Below are 19,332 nucleotides of genomic sequence, written 5' to 3'. Positions count from 1 at the left end.
TACACAGGCTAAAATTTCCTTAACCCCGTACTATAGGTGGGGCTAAATGGCAATTTAGCCCCACCTATAGTACGGGGTTAGCTTAGCCCACTTTTTACACAGCATTTTTGCAAAGTGGGCTAACCCCACCTATAGTATGGGATTATTTGGCCCTGCAAAAAAGCAGGGTTATCCCACCAATTGCGGTGCTAAGAGCAATAGTACAGGGTTAAGATCGCATGTGTAAAACGAAAGTGGGCTAAGCTTAACCCCGTACTATATGTTGGGGCTAAATGGCAATTTAGCCCCACCTATAGTACGGGGTTAAGGAAATTTTAGCGTGTGTAAAAAGTGTACGAGTGAAGTACTTGTACTACGAATGATCGACATAAACCACTAGTCCGGGGTTAGCGAGTTTCGTGTGTGAAAAGCAAGCATTCCTTATCCGGGGTTAGCAATAACAATTTGGCATGTGTGAGAAGGAAAAAAAATAGTACGGGGTTAAGGATAGTACGGGGTTAGCGATAGTCCGGGGTGAAGAAAATCCTGTGTAAAAAAGGCATTTGTGTTAGGACATTCATATGGCTATCATTCACAGGACATTCATAGGCCTATCATCCACCATACCTTGTACTTTTTGAGATATCTTGAACTCAGAGAAGGTACTATTTACCCCTTTGCCTGAACATACAGTAAGACTACATACAGGTAACAGAATGAAGATGGTATTCTCGTCAATGTGCTTGAGGTGACGTGAAGGTCATGAACAAGATGGTTCATTCATATGTTTAGATTGGGTAATTAGCATTCAGGGTGGTTCTTCAATTCCATCATTGAACACCTCTCTGGAAAAGGTGCTTATCAACTCTTTGGAGATCTCAATTTGAAAACTATGTCAGATTAGTTTTTCTATTCATATAATGTTCATCGAAGCTATATTTAATGTAATCATTGGGTAAAATGTTTGATTTTGTCTTTTGTTGTTTGATGTTAATGTTTTTTGCTCCATGTCCCAGTTCAGTCCAGTATACAAAGATGTCCTTAAGTAGGTTCTAAATTTTCTACAGTTTTGCAAATCTCTTGCTGTTCAAAGCTACAGATGAGCCATATTCAGTATTTTGCCAAATAGTAGCTCAACATTGGGCAGTCGATGGGGTGTGAAAGTTTAGCCCACACAAGCTCATCTTATATCAATGGACTGGCATGGTTGCACGACACATCAAAAAGTTTGACAGCCGGTTATTGTTTCAATTAACATACCATGTGTTTGTATGGGCAATGTGTTTCAATGTGCTCATCCATGCTGTTCCCGAACAAAACAAGAGCAGGAATAGGGATGTATTTGTTTTTCAAAAAGATGTACACACAATGACTGGGTAGGAAATGTGAGTAAACCCCTGATGTCATTATATTTGATATTTCAATTTAAATTCCATTGTTTGTCCATGTCACACGGGACCTTACATTATAACTACCATGTGCTTTATTTTTGGAGTATGTCTCTTTCAACTTTGAGAAAATTCAATATCCTTCCTGCTTGCTACCCCCAACATACTTCCCACCCACCAAAATACAATAACATGATACAACTAGATTTGGGCTGGAAATGACAGTGTCGACTATTTCCCTTTCATGTTGTTATTTTTTCCTCAAATCAATCATTTTAGAAATATATGAAGCTCATGTTGGTAGGAGAAATAGGTTGTCCAGTAGATTTATCATCCATTTTGACTTGGTATGGTGTTAAAAAAATGATTGTGGAGCCATAGAGCTATTAACAGAAGGAGATCTGACTCTCTCAAACGCTTTGCCCCATGCGCGGCACCGCTAATCCCTCTCAGCAGGGTCCCTCACGGCGCATTACAGAGGCCGCTCGTAAATCAGATAAGGAAAGTTGATCGACGCGATCAACAGCTCGGGTTTGCGCTTGCGCAGTAGTGTTTTCACCCATAATGCATTTCACATCGGCTACGAATTTTATGCAAACATGGCGGCTCACGATTTCGAACGTCGTGATTTCGAAGACGAAAATCTGGTTTTGGAACCAGCTGAATGCAGGCCTGACCAGATTTCACAAAAAAGAAATACGGGACAATCGACAAAGTACGCTGCATGAGCGGATCGACCGAGCCAGATCTTAAAAAAGGATCAACAAAGGAGGCTACACGGTGTTCGACTTGGGGAAAAATGTACAGAATTGGAAGGTGGGGGGGGGGGTGAACGAAAGAATGAAGGAGGGAATGAAAAGGCGAACGAAAAGAGTTGAATTGAGAACGGATAGAAAGAAAAAAATGAAGGGGAAAATGAAGGAAAAAACTAGAACTGCAATCATTTCAGAACGATGTGCATGCATTGACGCCTCTGATTTAATAGAGGGCAAGAAACAGAAGGAGATAGAGAGAAAACTCTAGATGATATACATTCTCAAAATATTAGAGGGCGCTATTTTTTTAAAGAATGGTCACTGATGCATAAAACACAGTTGGAGTATGTGAAATGATACAATTGGCAAACCCTGAAAACATGAGACCAAAATAAATTCAAACAAGGAAGTTATGGCAATTTAACTATTTCAAGACTTTGCAATAGAAGGCGCTATTTCTAAAGGTTATGGTCCCTAATTATGAACAGTATGTCTACCAAATCAGAATGAATTTGGATGAGAAACGGAGGCAGGAGAGGACTAACAAAAATTACATGTTAATCAAATTGGATTTTGGCAGATTTTGCCTTCCATAGGAAGTTACATTCTCGAGTCAAACAGATTTCGTCCATTTTTAGACCATGTGGCCGCTGAACAAAGAGAGAGAGAGAGATAAAGACGTAGAGAGAGTAATAGAAATAAGCATACAAATTCACTGACAATTCATTAACGTAACCCAGTGTTAAGTACATATCGGAACGATGTGCATGCATGAACTGAGTTTATCAATGCAATAGACACTGTGTACAATTCTGTTGTTGATAATGTGTGCATAGTGAGCAGTATACCATGTGTTCAGATTGACTTATCTTGAAATTTTCTGTTGTAACCTATGTCGTATTTGGTATCACTGGAAAGAGTATTCCAATGCGGTGACATTGATACCACTTTTATTTGTGCGCAGGCAATAGACCGGAAGTAAATGCCATATAAAGAAAGACATTAAAAATGAAGGTTTTGCACAATAATTTTAAGCTGACGTCAGCAATTTGTTAGTTTCTGTTACAAAACATTAACGAACTGTTGAAGTATATATCAATACTCAGATCTGCCAAGTTAGAAAGAATAAGCTTCAATAATAATGAAATAAGAGCAAGTTGAAGTTGTGCTGGCATTAAAGTGCATTTTGGGGTATTTTGCTGATTTTCGGGAGCATTTTTCAGATATTTCGTCAGTTGTAAGGTATATATTTTTTTAAATGGCATGAAAGGGCATATCTTGAAGACCCTAAATCCAAGAAAAGGTACGGATTTGGCCATGCATGACGCAATGAGGAGCATTCAAAGATAAGTGTTTTTGAAACTTTAGAGGGCGCTATTTCAATGACGAAAAATTAGTGATGCGTGAAAACTGAGTAGTATGTATGATATGGTATTGTAATCAACTCCTGAATATATGAGCTCGAAATGAATAAAAACAAGAAAATTATGGCCATTTTACGATTTTTTGACTTTACATTTTAATAAATATGAAGTTTTTGAAGGAAGGCTATTTCGGATTTGAATTTAAGGCATGAAGATGGCATTTTGAAGGTCAAGTTATGCGTCGCAGATGACGGAGCAACTCTTGGACTATCTATAGCAATTTGTTAGAAGTCTTTAGCATGCAGGATAACTGAGATATGAAAGAATGAAGAATGGTATGCAAATGGACTTGAAATTGACAAAATGGCGCCTGGATGGTCATGCATGAGTGATTTTGGAAAATGGAAGACGAGAGGCACAACTAGGGATGCTGGACAACATGTCTACCAAATTTGGTTGAATTTGGATGAAGGACGGAGTCAGGGTAGAGCTAACAAAACCATGTGTTAAACAAATGGGATTTTGGTGGAAGAAGAAGAAGAAGAAGAAGATTACGGAATAGGAATATGGAACAAGAACAATGCATTGTCGCCATTGGGCGTCAATGCAATAAAGAAAAAAAAGGAATGTTAGAATAAAATGATGAAAGATAGAATAAAAGAAAAAACGTTTCCGTCATGATTATTTGAAATGAATTTAGAAGGAAAGAAAAAGAAAAGAAGGAAGGGAAGATGTGTGAAAGAAAACATAAGGGAGAGAAATAAAAGAAACAAGAAAAAGGATGAGGAAAGAAAGAACGAATAAAAGAAAAATGCTTCCTTTATTATATTCTTTGAAAGAAAGAAAGACGGGACAATCAACAAAAAAGATCAAAAAAGATACACAATGTTAGACATGTGAAAAAAATATAAAGAATTGAAAGGGAGGGTAAATGAAGGAGAGAAAGAAAAGAAAAGGAAAAAGGAAAGGAAAAATGAACTGAAGGGGAAAATGAAAAGAAAAACATTAAAGAAAATTAGAATAAAAGAAGGATGAAAGAAAGAATAAAAGAGAGAAAAAAGGTTTCCGTCATTCTTTGAAATGAATATAGAAAGACAAAAAAAGAAAGGAAGGGAAGATGAATAGATGTGTGGAAGACAAAATAAAGAAGAGAAAGGAAAAAAGAAAGTGAGAAAGAAAAAGGGAAGGAAAGAAATATTTTCCTTCATTCTTTGGAAGAAAGAAACAAAGAAAGAAGAAAATAGGAAGGGAGGAAGGAAGGGAAAGAAAATTATAAGGGAAAAGAATTGGAGGGAAAAATAAAATAAAGAATGAAAGAAAGGAGGAAAGAGAGGGAGGAAAGAATGAAGAGATGAGAGAATGACAAAAAGAGAAAATAATGGAAGGAGAGAACGAAAAAGGGGAGAGGAAGTGAGAAGGAAGCAAAGAAAAGTTTAAGGAAAGAAAGAATGAATGAATTCAGGAAATAAGGAATGGAAATTTGATAAAGAAAAGTAACAGAAAGAAGGAAAGAAAGACAAATGAACAGAGAGAGAGAAAGGTTCAGGAAAAAAAGATCGGAAATAAAGATAGATGGAACAAAAAAGGGCAAGCAGGAAGGATATAAGGATGAACAAAGAATGATACAAAAGAAAAAGGAAAAAAGTTCAAACTTCAAGCAAACAAAAAAATCAAGTCATCTAACAAAAATCATAATGAAGTTTGGTGTTTTTTAATATATTTTCAGAATTTTGAAAAACTAACATTATTTAGAAATGAGTAAAATTTTAAAGTGAAACATTGTCAAACTTAAAAATTAGATGAAACAGCGGCATCATACACAACAAGACTCAAAACGAAAGCTGAAACAACAAGATCTAGTTATGAAAACTAAATAATTTGTTCCACCGATTACATCTCCAAATTAGTTTCATTGTTATCTCTGCTCGTCATCTGTTGGTTATTTGATGAAAAAAATCACCACTTTTAAATGCATTAACTACATTTTGTTCAATATTCTTAAATACGGGACAAAAAGGCGTCCCGGGAAGGGTTTGTCGGGACGCCGGGACAAAGGAGAAAAATACGGGACAATCCCGGGAAATACGGAACGTCTGGTCACCCTGGGAGGGAGGGAAATAAAGAAAAAAGGACACAAATTAGAAGGAAAAATATAATAAAGAATGAAAAAAAGGATGAAAGAGAGGGAGGAAAAAATTAAGGAGAGAATTTAAAAAAAGAAAATAATGGAAGGATCGAGAAAGAATGAAAAGAAAAGGGAGAAGGAAGCAAAGAAAAGTGGAAAGAAAAAATGAAGGAAAAAAGGAAATTTAAAATAGGACGGAGAGTAAAGCCTAGGTCACATAGCCCGGCCGGTGTCCGGCATCGGTGGAGCTCGGTGGATTTTTGAGGTGTCGCCGAGCTCCCCTCATCGGTGGCATAGCTCGGTGACGTGACCGGGCTCCGTCCGGAAATCTACAGGCGACCGACCAAACACCGGCCGATGACCGTCCGGAGTCTGTCTCAAAAGTGGAGATTTTTTTCGGCCGATGTGGCAACAACTACCGGCCGATGTCCGGCCGATGGTCGGCCGGACATCGGGGGGTATACGGCCGGTACCCGAGCAGGTTAAAGGACACCGTGCGATCACCGGCCGGGTTGTTAACGGGCTTCGAACACTGCCCGGCCGATGTTCGGCCGGTGTACCTCGGACTTGGGGGGCCGATGGTCAGCTATTCCATACCTGTATATATATGTCCACCCTACCTGGAATGGTCAGTTCATCACTATGGCTGCACCGAGAAGACTACGAATGGCGTTGTTAGAACACGAGCTAGCTCAGGCGAGGTTCCAGTACAACTTGGTCCTGGCAGCACTGCTCGAAGAAGCCGAGAGGGAGCGACAGAGGGCCGGCAGAAGAATAAGACGTTGGTGGGTGCGCGAGTGGATCCTACGCAGACCTCGTTTCGGCCAGTATGAGACGCTCATGAGGGAACTCGAGGCCGAGCACGCTGCCGACTTCAAATCCTACCTCCGCATGGTGCCACAGATGTTCTATGAGTTGCTTGACCGAGTTGGCCCCCGCATTGCCAAGACCACAACGTAAGTTTACACTTTATGAACCTACTGTCAAATTGTGCTGAAATGTCTTCCATCCATATTTATTCTAGTTTGATTTTATTCATATTTCACCCTCTTCTGTTGCAGGCATCGAACCCCCTTGGATCCTGGGCTGAAGCTGGCGATCACCTTGAGGTTCTTGGCGACCGGAAGCAGCTATCATGATCTGGCGTTCGCGTTTCGTGTCCCACACAACACCATCTCTCTGTTCGTCCCCGAGGTCTGTCAGGCCATCTACGACGAATACGAGGACGAGATGTGGGCCACTCCCCAGACAGAAGATGAGTGGCGCCCGGTAGCCGAGGGATTCGGAGACAGATGGAACTTTCCCCACTGTTGTGGCGCGATCGATGGGAAACATGTCGCCATCAAGAAGCCCCCAAGAGCGGCTCACTTTACTACAACTACAAAGGCTTCTTTTCCATCGTCATGCTTGCAGTGGTAAACTCTGACTACAAGTTCATCTGGGCGGATGTGGGGTCACCAGGGTCGTATTCCGACGCCGGCATCTTTAAACCGGTCGCGACTGGAGCCAGGTCTGCGTGAGGGAACGATCGGACTACCCCAGCCGGATCCCCTACCAAATGACGACCAGGACACACCCTACTACATGGTCGGAGACGACGCCTTCCCCCTACGGCCATACATGATGAAGCCTTACCCTCATCGGCACCTGAAACGGGACGAGCGGATCTACAACTACCGGTGTTCCAGGGCACGCCGTGTGGTTGAAAACGCGTTTGGTATATTCGCCAATCGCTTCAGATGTCTGCTAACAACCCTGGGATTGAGACCGTCGAAAGTTACCAAGATCGTCAAGGCCTGCATGACCCTTCACAACCTCATGAGGACTCGTTACCCCAACCTTCAGAATGCTGACCTCGACCGGGAAGATGAGCAGGGTCAGATCATCGCGGGTGCATGGCGAGACCAAGCCGTGCTCGAAGATGTGCAAGCAGCAGGGCACGGGCCAAGATTGACCCGACCAGGCAAAGAACTGCGCGCATACCTCAAGAATTACTTTTGCAGTCCTGCCGGGAGTGTGCCATGGCAAGATGTGGCAATAAACCAGCAGTAACTTGTGTCTAATATTGTTACAGTATACCGGATGCAGCCACAGACATTCCATTATTCTTCTCAGGACTTAACGCATTTTTGATGTGTTATACTTTCCATTATTCAGTATGTTGTTTGCAAATAAATCTGTTATTGGGTAATCTTAAAACATTGCCTTTGCTCTTTTTAATTTGAACACTAGTAATAAATGCCAAAAGAAATCAAACCTGTTTGAAAGAATAAATCAATATTAAAATACACCAGTATGAATAAGATGAGATGTGTGTAAATAATACAACAGCAACACATTCATTGTGATTGAATTATTTTTAATCAAAGAATAATCGTCATTGTATCTTTTCTTTCACCTTTAAAAACTAACCTTTCATAAAGAAAAACACTTGTATCAACCAATATGATTAGCTTTGTAATTTTGTAATAGGCTTCAAATGATTGCCCATTAATATGTTTTCACCTTTTAAAAAGTATGTGTTTTTTCATAATGAGGAAGGATCTCCATTGTTTACATATCAGATAAAGTCTTACGAAATATTAATTTTTACTTGAGTACTGTTTAACTTTTGATCTATGCAACTTTGTTAAAATTAACCAATTTTTATGGTGTGTTCTATAAAACCTTCTAAATGACATTTTCTTTCCTTCTAAATTAACTTTGTTTTACCTTTTGAGTTCTCAGTTTATTGCTCTAAGATGTTAAAAAGATAAAAACAATAAAGACAACGACAGAACTTTAGTTTTCATACCTTGGATGTTACCACATACACAATAAATATGGCAATAAACATAAACTGGCACGGGACACCGGCCGATACTCGGTCGTACACCGGCTGATGCGTATTCCGATGTGGTAAGGATGGGGCTGCGATGAGGGAGCTCGGTGAGAGCCCGTCGAATTTTTAACTCCGAAGTTAAATTTCGCCGAGCTGCCACCGATGCGGTTTTTAGCCCCAAACGCCGGCCGGTGACCACGGGAGTCCGGCCGGTGTCCGGCTAAAATCGCATCGCTGGCTCATCGGAACCTCATCGGCCGGGCTATGTGACCTAGGCATAAGACAAACAAGGAAAGAAAAATGAACAGAGAGAGAAGATCAGGAAAGAAAGATAGGATGGAATAAAAAAAGGGCAAAGAGGAAGGATAGAATGATGCCAGAAAAAGGATATGAAAGAAAGAAAGAAAAAAGTACAATCTTAAACATACAAAAAATCTACTAATCTAACAAAAATCATAATGATATTCGGTGTTTCTTAATATATCTAGAACAGAAATAGAATGTTTTAGAAATGAGGGGGGGGGGGGGGTCAGGTGTCCGGACACTTTATATTTTGGAAGCCTTTTTTTCTTTAGATTAAACTAAAGATATGAATTCAATAATTGTAATCATCTTTTATTTTGTTCTCTAAAATAATTTTAAATCATGATTATTTTTGGTCCTAAAAATTGTAAAACTTCGCTTGTAATTTTTTCCAAATGACTTTGTAACTTAAAATGAATCGTCCTGACATAGAACTGGGTATACTTCTTTGTGGTCCCAAACATGTTGTTTTTAATTTCTTTATTATGTAGAATAACAATTTTTATACTTTGTTCTCCTTTTTACTGGTTTGTAAATTAAATCTGTTCGCTCCGCGGCCCCCTGCTACTTTCCAAAAACGATACAGAGACAAGAGCTTTCAACTTACACAAATAGGAATGCGTGGGGAACCGGAGGGTACTCCACGATGCGACAAACGCCAGAGAAATGCCCCGCAGATTCGTCGTTATATTATCGATTCTATTGTTTTCTCGCAAATGATCTTGGCATGAAAATTAAGCTCAAAGTATGCTTTTTCTCCGTATTATAATTTCTAAACCAGGTACGGTTAGGAAAAGATTTAAGTACGGAAGAAAGACAGACATACTTAAAATGACCAATCTCCAACTTCCTCCGTTTGTAATTTTGTTGAGTCAATTCAGATTGCAACGTATTTGGTATGTATGCAAAGGGGATCATCTCAGAAGTTCAACCATACATAAAAGACGTACATCAGGAATCCGTACAAAGAGATATGGATGTTAGAAGAACAGCAAGTCGTGTTTCAATTTTGAAAAAAAAGTGAGCTCGGGGGAAGTTATGTGGGAGAACGTTGTTTTCGGCGGTGCCTCGCAGGGTCCTTCAAAAAATCTCTGACCTCAGATTTTACGAGGGGGCTTATCGCGTTATGTAAGCGTGCTCTAACTTTGGCCTGGCGGCTCGCCGATTGATGTTAGATATCGTTCCTTCGCCCGAAGGAAGCAATAACAAAGGATTAACAGAGGAATTGGAAGATGGTTCTCCTTCTCTGTTAGCTCCATGGTGGAGCGTTGTGGCCCAGTGGATTAGTCTTCGGACTTTGAAACAGAGGGTCGTGGGTTCGAATCCCAGCCATGGCGTAATTTCCTTCAGCAAGAAATTTGTCCACGTTGTGCTGCACTCGACCCAGGTGAGGTAAGTGGGTACCTGGCAGGAATTTATTCCTTGAAATGCCACCGCGCTGTAAAAGGCTGCGGGGCTAAAGCCAGGGTAATAATATCCAATGAAGCGCATAGGGATGCATTTGGCAGTGATATGCGCTATACAAGCGTGTTGGTATTATTATTATTATAAGATATGTTTCTGGGCTACTTGTAAAAAGGGTAACTGAGTATTAGATGGATTACATTGAATGATTCAGTTGCACATACTAGTAAAAAGATTTGATGGTCCAATTGAAAGTCACACAGGGAGCAACATTTCATGAGACGGAGGCTCGTATTCTCAAGTCAGGTGTAACTTAGACCATGGTCTAACTCTGTGCTAAAATTATGGGAAACCAAAAGTGTCAACATTTGTATTAAGTTGTATGTTTCGTATATTACTGTGCTCTTTCCCGATTCTTCATGGTGAAGACAATCATCTATGTATACTTCCTAGATAATTATGAATGATTTGAGAGTCAAATGAGATGAAATACGATATCTCTAAATTGTTCATGATTTTTGTAACAATTGGCTATCCATACTTAAACCACAACTTTAAACCTGAGTTTAAGTTAAACCCAACTACAGAATACGGGCCAAAGTGTTTGTGATTTCCACTGTTTAAGTGTTATAAGCTACCGAAATCATCGAACCAGACTGGCTTAGAGCAAAATTTGTCAGTAAATTCACTGTCAAAAAGCCTTTTTAATCATTCCTGTGGTCCTATAAGAGGTCTCATAATCCATTGACCTTAGTTTGAAAGTTTGTCGATGAGTCTTTTTGTAAGTTATCATTCCGCACTACCAGGTCACTTGGTTAGGACAAAAGTCTTTGTCCCTTTCTTGCTTACTCAAAATAATTTTTTTCATGGTAGTTATTTAAAGTTATCATTCACATTTCTACCAAATCATAAATGTCCATGTATAGGCCTATATGTCCGTCCATAAAGATATATAGTAAATTGTGCATATAATAATTTTGATTAATGGGGGTAATTTGTACCCATTAAAGTCTCTTGATAGTTTTTCCTTTCTTTATTTTGTGTGACAAAGGGTTAAAAGTTATATCTAAAGCTTAATATTTCAGAGAATATATTTTCAAATAAAAACAACAACAAAAGATTTACCAATTTATAGAGATATGTAAAATAAGAGGAGAAAGATTTTTGAAAGAACCAAAATAACTATGAATGGGTAAAATTTTATGATTCTATTAAATCACAATTAATACCAGAGCATAAAACTTTTAAAATTTAGCCATATTTGACAGCATAAATAGCCTGTAGTTAGGAAAGTTAGCAGGTAAAGTCAGTAAGATTTCAATAACTATTAAAAGTTACATTATGAGGATTTTTTTTCATTAACATGTGATGCTACAGATCACTAATATGTTAATTTTTCATGTCTGTTGTGAAAACAAAGAGAGCTAGGAAAGCACAGTATAATCATGTTTTGAAATAGTATGAGGGTGTGTTTATGCTTCCATTGCGAGGACAGAATCAGCGATTTTAAACGTCGATTCAAAACGCCGATCGTAAACGTGGTTCTGGGAATGCTGTTTATGCTTAACTTTTCAGAGCAAATCATGATCTCCAGCTGGCTTCGCATCGTAAAGCGAGGTCAAATTGGGCGCGCCTTTTTTTGAAAGTTTTTTTCCCGATTGTTGTTATTACGTGGAGATAAGAATGGAGCAATGCGACTGTATTGCCCGCGGATTTTCAACTCACCGGAAGCATGTACCAAATGACGTCATTTAAACACGTTTACGATCATGGTTCTGTTTATACTTCCCAGAAAGCCTGATTCTGGTCAAACAACGTTTACAAACGCACCTTTTTGTGAGTTACGATCGGCGTTTTGAAACGGCGTTTAAATGATAGTAAGCATGGACGCAACCGTATTTTGGACTAACCACGTTTGGAAACGCTGATTCTGGCCTGAAAAGTGGAAGCATAAACACGGCCTGAGAGAGAGAGAGAGAGATTGAGAAGGAGATGAGGGATAAAATTGAAAGGATAGGAGCCAATATTGGTAATAACTAGAAAATGGAATGACAGAGGAAGGTGAAGAGTCAAGAATTAAAATGAAAGCTCTAGTGCAAGACAATTTCAAAACAGCACAAAGTTAGGAGTTATACTGAAGGAACCTGACGAAGGCTCAGAATACAAATAGGAGTAAGACAGGACATTGACGAATGGTGTGAATAGGATTTGGTAAGAGATGGGTAAAGAAGGAGGGGCAGCACTTGAATATTTGGTGGAAGGTAGGGTAATAGGAGGGGTGCGAATCAATACTTGGTTGATTACAGGTATTGCCTTATCAAGGTAAAATGCTTCCTTTGTTCCGATTCTGGAATGATATGTACCTCTCCATCAACCTCAGTGGTCCCAACCTGCTTGGGGTAGTCATTGGATGACAGATGATTCTATCAGTCTAGGTCACCCCAGACACAATAGACACTAGTATGTCCTTAACCACAGTAAACAAATTGAATCATCCAGTCTAATCTATTGCATTTACTACCAGACAAAAACTCAGGAGTTTGGATTTGGGCCATGTGACCAATAAATCAACCCCTACTGAATTATTCACACAAAACAAACTTTTTTCTGTCTTTTAAGCCCCTTTCTTTCAAACTCTGAAAACACAAAGTTGGTTGGAAAAGGTTATCCTTCAACCAGTGACCCAATGGGTACATTTTGAAAACTAACATATTAAATCATCATTTGAAAGACTTATATTATTTTTTTCAAATGTCATATTAATGCTTTACCATGATGGGGATGGAAATGACAATTGTGGCATCGAATGCAGCATGTTTAAAAACGTTAATCTAAACATTAATTTTGTTTGGTCACTCCTTGTAAGTGGTAGAGCGTACATCATAGTGGGTTTTAAAAGATAAAACTAGACTGCAACATCAGAGTGTTTCGTGTTGTAATTCATAATGCATTAACTGTGGTAGTATCAACCATTATTGGGATGGAAATGACAGTTGTGGCACCGAATGCATCATGTTTAAAAGCGTTAAATCTAATAATCATTTGGCTTTGGTCACTCCTTGTTCCTTTTAAAGTGGTAGAGTTAAATTACAGTAGGTTTTTAAAGATAAAAACTAGATCGTAACATGGGAATGTTTTGTGTTTAATGCATAGCATTCCTTTTTTAAGCCATCTTTACAAAGAGGAGTGTATGTTTGAAGGATCATGCTTGTCACACAATAATGTATCGAAATACAGAAAGTAAAACAAGTTGGAATATCTCTTACTTTACCTTGCTCATTAATAAGATATGTAAGAGAAAGCCAACCCCATAATCAGGGGTACCATGGCACGGAGAACTCTTTGACTAGTTTAGCAAAAAATGATCTGGTGTAGTGGTGGAGAGGTCTGGGTGGATGCGGACAGCTCGCCCACCAAATTGGCCGTGACAGAATGAGTGGGTGAGGATTGAGTGATGCTGGTTTCCAGGGTATTATGAATGTGTCTTTGATTGGAGTATGTAGGAAGCAGAATGGTTTGTGGTGATGTCTTGTAACCTCATTGTTCAAGGTGAGGGTGACAATGGTGAATAGGAATGCCTTCAAGTCCCAAGGTTATTATTATCATTATTGTAATGACAAAGACTGGTTTGTAGGGATTTATGTGTCTTTGATTGGAGTATGTAGGAAGCAGAATGGTTGTGGCGATGTCTTGTAGCCTGGCTGTTGAAGATGATACTGACAGGGGTGAACAGGAATGTCTTCAAGTCCCAAGACTATCATTGTATGGCCATGACTGACTTCTAAAGTTTAGCGAATGTGTCTTTGATTGGAGTATGTAGGAAGCAGGATTATATTTATGATCATGGTGAAGTTAACAGGGGTAAATGGGAATGTCCCTGAGAATGAAAGGCCATCGTTGAAATGACCAAGACTGGTTTCAAATGTATTGTGAATGTATCTTTGATTAGAGTATGCAGGTAGACGTGCTGTTCACGATGAGACTGGCAGGGGCGAACAAGAATATCTTCCCAAGACTATCATTGTAATGGCCATGACTGGCTTCTAAAGTTTAGCGAATGTGCCTTTGATTGGAGTACATAGGAAGCAGGATGATCGTGGTGATGCTCTTGTTCAAAGTGGAGATGACAGGGGTGAAAGTAAATGTCCCTGAGAACCAAAGACATTGTTGTAATGACCTTGACTGGTTACCAGGGAATCATGAAGAAGTCTTTGATTGGAGAATGTAGAAAGCAATATGATCGTGATGATGTCTTGTAGTTTCAATGTTCAAGGTTAGGATGAAAGAGTAGAATAGGGATGTCTTCATGTCTCAAGGCTACCATTGTAACGACCAATACTGGTTTCCAAGGTACAGCGGTCATCTATGTGAGATGATTGGCAAACAAGGATGTACAATGAACTTGTGACAATCATTGGACTTGTTTTCCTTTCCTGAATAAAATATACTCTTAGTCTTTATTTGCTCTGTAATTCAAACAAAAGTGTGAACTCTTTTACCCTTCTGTATGTGATTTATTTATTCTAATGCTAATTTATTGTTTTCCATGAATTCCAATTTTCATTTTGTCATTTTATGCATTTATGTTAAAGAGAACTTGGGATGACTTTTATTGGGATAATATAACTTATTCATATGGATCTGATATTGTTTTCTGAATTATATATTTTCTTTATGATGTATAGTGGGCTTGTTTTATTATTTTTTTGTAGCATTTATGCATTATTAACTTTGTAAGAAAATGGTAGTTTGCAGACCTTCTGGAGTGGTGCTTTTCTCTGAAAACTAACACAGGAAAAAAATATAGCTTTTGATCAAATATTACCTGGTGAAGTTGTGCTTTTTGAAAAAGATAACCAATCAAATTTCTTAGAAATGTTTTTCAAGAGCAAACAATTTGTCATATGATGGTATAGTTGATATGCCAATAAAAGGATCTTGTCAAACTTATATTTCTGCTACAGCACAGAAATTCTAAGACAAGCATTACATATGTTAAACAAGCATTAATGTGTACCGCTCTCTGCTCAGGTTAAAATAGGTTCTCAGTAGGATATCGAATCATTTGTAGTTTGCTCACCATGGTGCCAGACTTCCAGGGAGTGGAGGATGTGCACACCGCGTTTCTCCCATTTTCTCTCACTCTCAATTTCTCTTCAATTAATTTCAAGTCATCTTTAATTCTAATTTTATCATCTTCCTGTCATGGTACCATTTCAACCACAAACTTGTTCTTCAAGAAACCCATATCCATCTCAATTCCAAACTCTTATTAGACTGCTAGTCTAAAATGAAATTGAATTGTAAAACAGGAAATAAAGATCTTTATTTCTATAGGTTCTATGAGATGTGTCAAATTCCACACTTTCTTTCCCTCAACATGTTCATTATGAGAGAAATCCCTTTCAAGGCCAATCTTCTAAATCTATAATTTCCTTTAGAAATGGTCAAATTAAATACTCTTACTGGAAATCATAGATTTTCTACGTTCTCCTTTTTGCTCGCTTGTGAAGACAACATAATCTGTTCTATAATTCTTCCATTACCTTACTTATTTGACATAAAACTTCTAAGCTTGGTCTTACAATGGAGGTAAAATGCTCTTACACACCAATTAAGAAAATCATGTTTTGGTTACGTAGTGGATTTCTTACTTCAATAGGCAAAGCAGGATATAAGCCCACTCTTCTATTCCATCACTTGGCTCTTTGCAACCTTACTGTAAGGAAATGTGTCGGATCAAATCCATCTTGGGCATTTTCAAGAAATCTTACTAGATTATCTACATATGATTAAGGGGTCGCTTAAGAATCAGTATGTCTAGTTGCAGTGCTATCATTTCAAACTGCAGTCATCTTGATCCTGGTGGGGGGGGTGTCATCTGCAATCTTCTTTCCTCCCATTTTGAAAGATGCATGATGCTTTAGAGGACATTCCAGGGCTTCATTTTAATACCATTACATAATTATGTTAAGAGCATGAAGGAGCATCCATAGAGCTGTGATTTGTTGCCCAAATCTATCTGAACCATTCGGTGAATAACGTGCTAGGCTTTTATTCTAAATGGATTAGTTGAAGGTTGTTGTGTCTGTCAGCTTCCCGAAATCTCCTCCATGCCAACCCCTTTCTTTTCCTTTTGAATACATTCGAGGTGCTGGTGTGAAAGTAGAGAGAGAGAGAGAAAGAGACAAACATAAAAAGAAGTATTGATGAACAAAGATGAGTCACACGCGATGACAAGATACCTAGACCAGATCAGACATGTAGGTGAGATCTGTCCTAAGATTTACAGGATTGTTGACCTTCAGAAATGGCAAACAGAGAATGCATTTTGGAGGATGAAATGTTCCAGCCTTGAATGGTTCCATTTTGAAACATCCAAGTGCATCCAAAGAGTGATATGTTCCATTCAAAGTGTTTGAGGTGTTGATAGAAGGCAAGACTTTATCAAGGAATCACCTAGTTTTGTGTATAAAATACTATAAATCATTCTAGTACCTGTCCCTTTGTTGACTCTTCTGAATGAAGGTTTTCTCTTTTTGTATTTTTTTAAGGAGCATTATTGTCATTAAAATGAAAGAAGCAGATTTTTGACAATTTTTTTCAAGACTAGCACTTCATCAACCCCTGAAAATGAACCCTCCCCCCAAAAAAATCAGTAAGCCATAGTATTGAGAGGGGGATGGAGTAGAGTTGCAATCTGTTGGTTTAATAGAATAAGGTCCTTAAGTCCTGTCTCCTTCATCAGGATTTTCTTTGAAGCTATCAATATTCTTGTGTTCTTGTGTACATACGAATATTCACTTTGTTACTATACTTGTGCGATAATCACCTTTTTTGAACAGATGAAGAGCTTTGAATCATTTTTCACACTGGATATGTAAGAGTTTTGCCTAATTCTGATGTTAATTTTATTATTGACATGCTAATGATTATCTCTTTTTGACCTTGCACAAATACTGTGGTTCAAAAGCAAGAGAAGTGTTTTCGGCAGATTAAAGCACTGCTACTCACTTTCTGAGAGTTAATAATGTACTCAAGGTTGATTGTTGCTGCTGCATTTACATTTGAGCTCCATGTTTTCCTATGGAAATCTGATAAAATGTGTTTAGGGGAGCAGCACCTGCCCAAAGTGTCTGAACTTGTCATCATGTAAACGAACATCTAGCCAATAATCTAGAATGGATTTGACATTTTCTGTTTAGTACGCTGTATGTTTCCTTTTGATTTAGCTATATTTTTTCACTTTCAGTTTAACGGAAATGGCTTTCAAGAAAATTGTGAAGTGCCTTGATCTTTTTTATGCTCCCTACGAAGTTTTTGGATTTGTTTACATATGTGCTACATTGAAGAAAGTAGCAAATACTGTGGTGCAGAATTAGAAAATTGTTTACATTATTCACCTGCATATAGTGGCAATCATGTTTCTTAATAGTGTCTTCTTCTTTTCCAGATTCCTATTCATAATTTATTGTAGGATTTATTCCTTGATTACTTATATGGCAGCTCAGTAACAGTGGGGGTAATAATGTGATACCAAGATTCAAGCCCAGTAGAGTACATGTACATTGATACAGTAATTGCGTTACGGCCAACACACACCTTCAATTGGTCTGTGGTCCAATTTTGGAATAAAATGTAGTGGAATTTCGTGCTAATATTGAGACCTGGAATATCTTACTATGTAATGTTCTAAACCGTCATACAAATACCTTTGTTCAAATCTGTGACTATGCTATAATCCTAAATAGAATAAAGGCGAATTGAATATCTAGTCCTAATTAGGCCATAGCAATCGTACCAGTGGTCACAATATGAAACTAATTTGCCCTTTACTCTGAAATGAAGGCTTGCAATCCAAAACTTGTATATTTCCTCGGATAATTTCAAATAACCTCAAATAAAAAGATCCTTTTAATTCACATTTTCCGAAAATGAGCAAAATGCGATTCTTTCCGAAATAAAATCAGATCGTGGTCAAGTCATAAGGTGTGTGTTTGCCTCTATATAAACAGACATATTATTTATGTAAATGAGAGAGTAGTGATAATGTCAATTTTTTTGCAGGTGCTTCATTGTCTTGTGAGAAAATAAATGTTTCTGAGAAATATATATATATATATATAGACAATAAAATGTATGTAAATTCAAATTTTCTGTATATTTCTTTATCACAGCCTGGCTTGACCATCTCTCATCATGCTGACCGATCATTGAATAGCTTCTGTCAATGGCAGTCCACCTTGACCACACCAAACGGAACCCATCATGACCATTCAATACTGCTGACCGGAAATGATATATGCTCCTGGAAAAATGAACCATGTGATACATTAGGTAAAGATCTTGAAACGATACTAGGAACCCATCTCATAAAGGTGGTAACTGTGATTTGCTACTGAGCCCTGTTACCATGGTAACTTCTTTAATTGTAAAGTTACCACAATAGTAAATCCTTATTGATATGGGTCCTTTGGACGTGTAAAATAAAGACATGACATTATAATTACGTTATTTCATATAATTTTATTTAAACTTTTATGAATGGCTTTTCGTAAATTTATAGTTCCCCTTATGTACCTTGATTGTATCTTTTAGGTGAAAGGGCCCAGTTTTCATTTAACAGATGACATAAATTTTTATAAATGGACCTTCAGTCATAATTGCTGAGTGTACAATATAATAGATCTTTGGTTTGAGTTTCAAGTATGAAATTCATCAAGTGTACATGCGAAATTAATCATTTCTGTATCTGTAAAAAAAAAATAATCATTGAGCAACTTGCATGAAGGTTTTCTGAACACACTGTTATTTTCTGTAAAAAAACTGATAAAAGAAGAGACTTTGAGAAATTACTCAATGAAAAGTATAGAAATGATCAGTGATTTGCTATCTACTGCTGATGTTGAGTTACTATTACAGACTACCCCAAGTCTCTTTTTTATTTATTTTTTTGTATTCCTTACATATCCACAATTGTCACATTTTGGCATTACTTTATTATAATCAATTTACTTACTTGTCCTCTCCTACTCACTCAGACTGTTATTCCTTTCTGGATCTTGCAGACTTAACAAGCTTTGCTTTTTTATGCAGGCTCCCTCATATTTCACTCTTTTAAATTGTCTTTAATTCCAAATCGCTTTTTATTTTAATTTGAATTAATTGTTATGCCTTGTCTGATTTATATTCT

General features: G+C 38.0%; 2 protein-coding genes across 2 annotated transcripts in view; both read left to right on the top strand.

The window, feature by feature from the left end:
* The window catches only part of LOC121407760 (A disintegrin and metalloproteinase with thrombospondin motifs 18-like), a 72,207-nt gene that overhangs the window by 17,066 nt on the left and 35,809 nt on the right, over positions 1–19,332 (top strand). Inside the window, exon 5 of the mRNA XM_041598955.1 lies at positions 18,317–18,476. Within this exon, the coding sequence (XP_041454889.1) occupies positions 18,317–18,476 (160 nt within the window). The remainder of the gene's footprint in view (positions 1–18,316; positions 18,477–19,332) is intronic.
* LOC121407761 lies at positions 6,036–7,094 on the top strand. Its single transcript, XM_041598956.1, has 2 exons — positions 6,036–6,567; positions 6,673–7,094. Exons 1-2 carry the CDS (start codon positions 6,155–6,157, stop codon positions 7,028–7,030), a joined length of 771 nt encoding a protein of 256 aa, XP_041454890.1. The 5' UTR covers positions 6,036–6,154; the 3' UTR covers positions 7,031–7,094.

The sequence above is a fragment of the Lytechinus variegatus genome, chromosome 2 (assembly GCF_018143015.1).
Source record: "Lytechinus variegatus isolate NC3 chromosome 2, Lvar_3.0, whole genome shotgun sequence".
Lineage (NCBI taxonomy): Eukaryota > Metazoa > Echinodermata > Echinoidea > Temnopleuroida > Toxopneustidae > Lytechinus > Lytechinus variegatus.
Note: the sequence above shows the minus strand (reverse complement) of the source record. Positions and strands in the feature narration are given on the sequence as shown.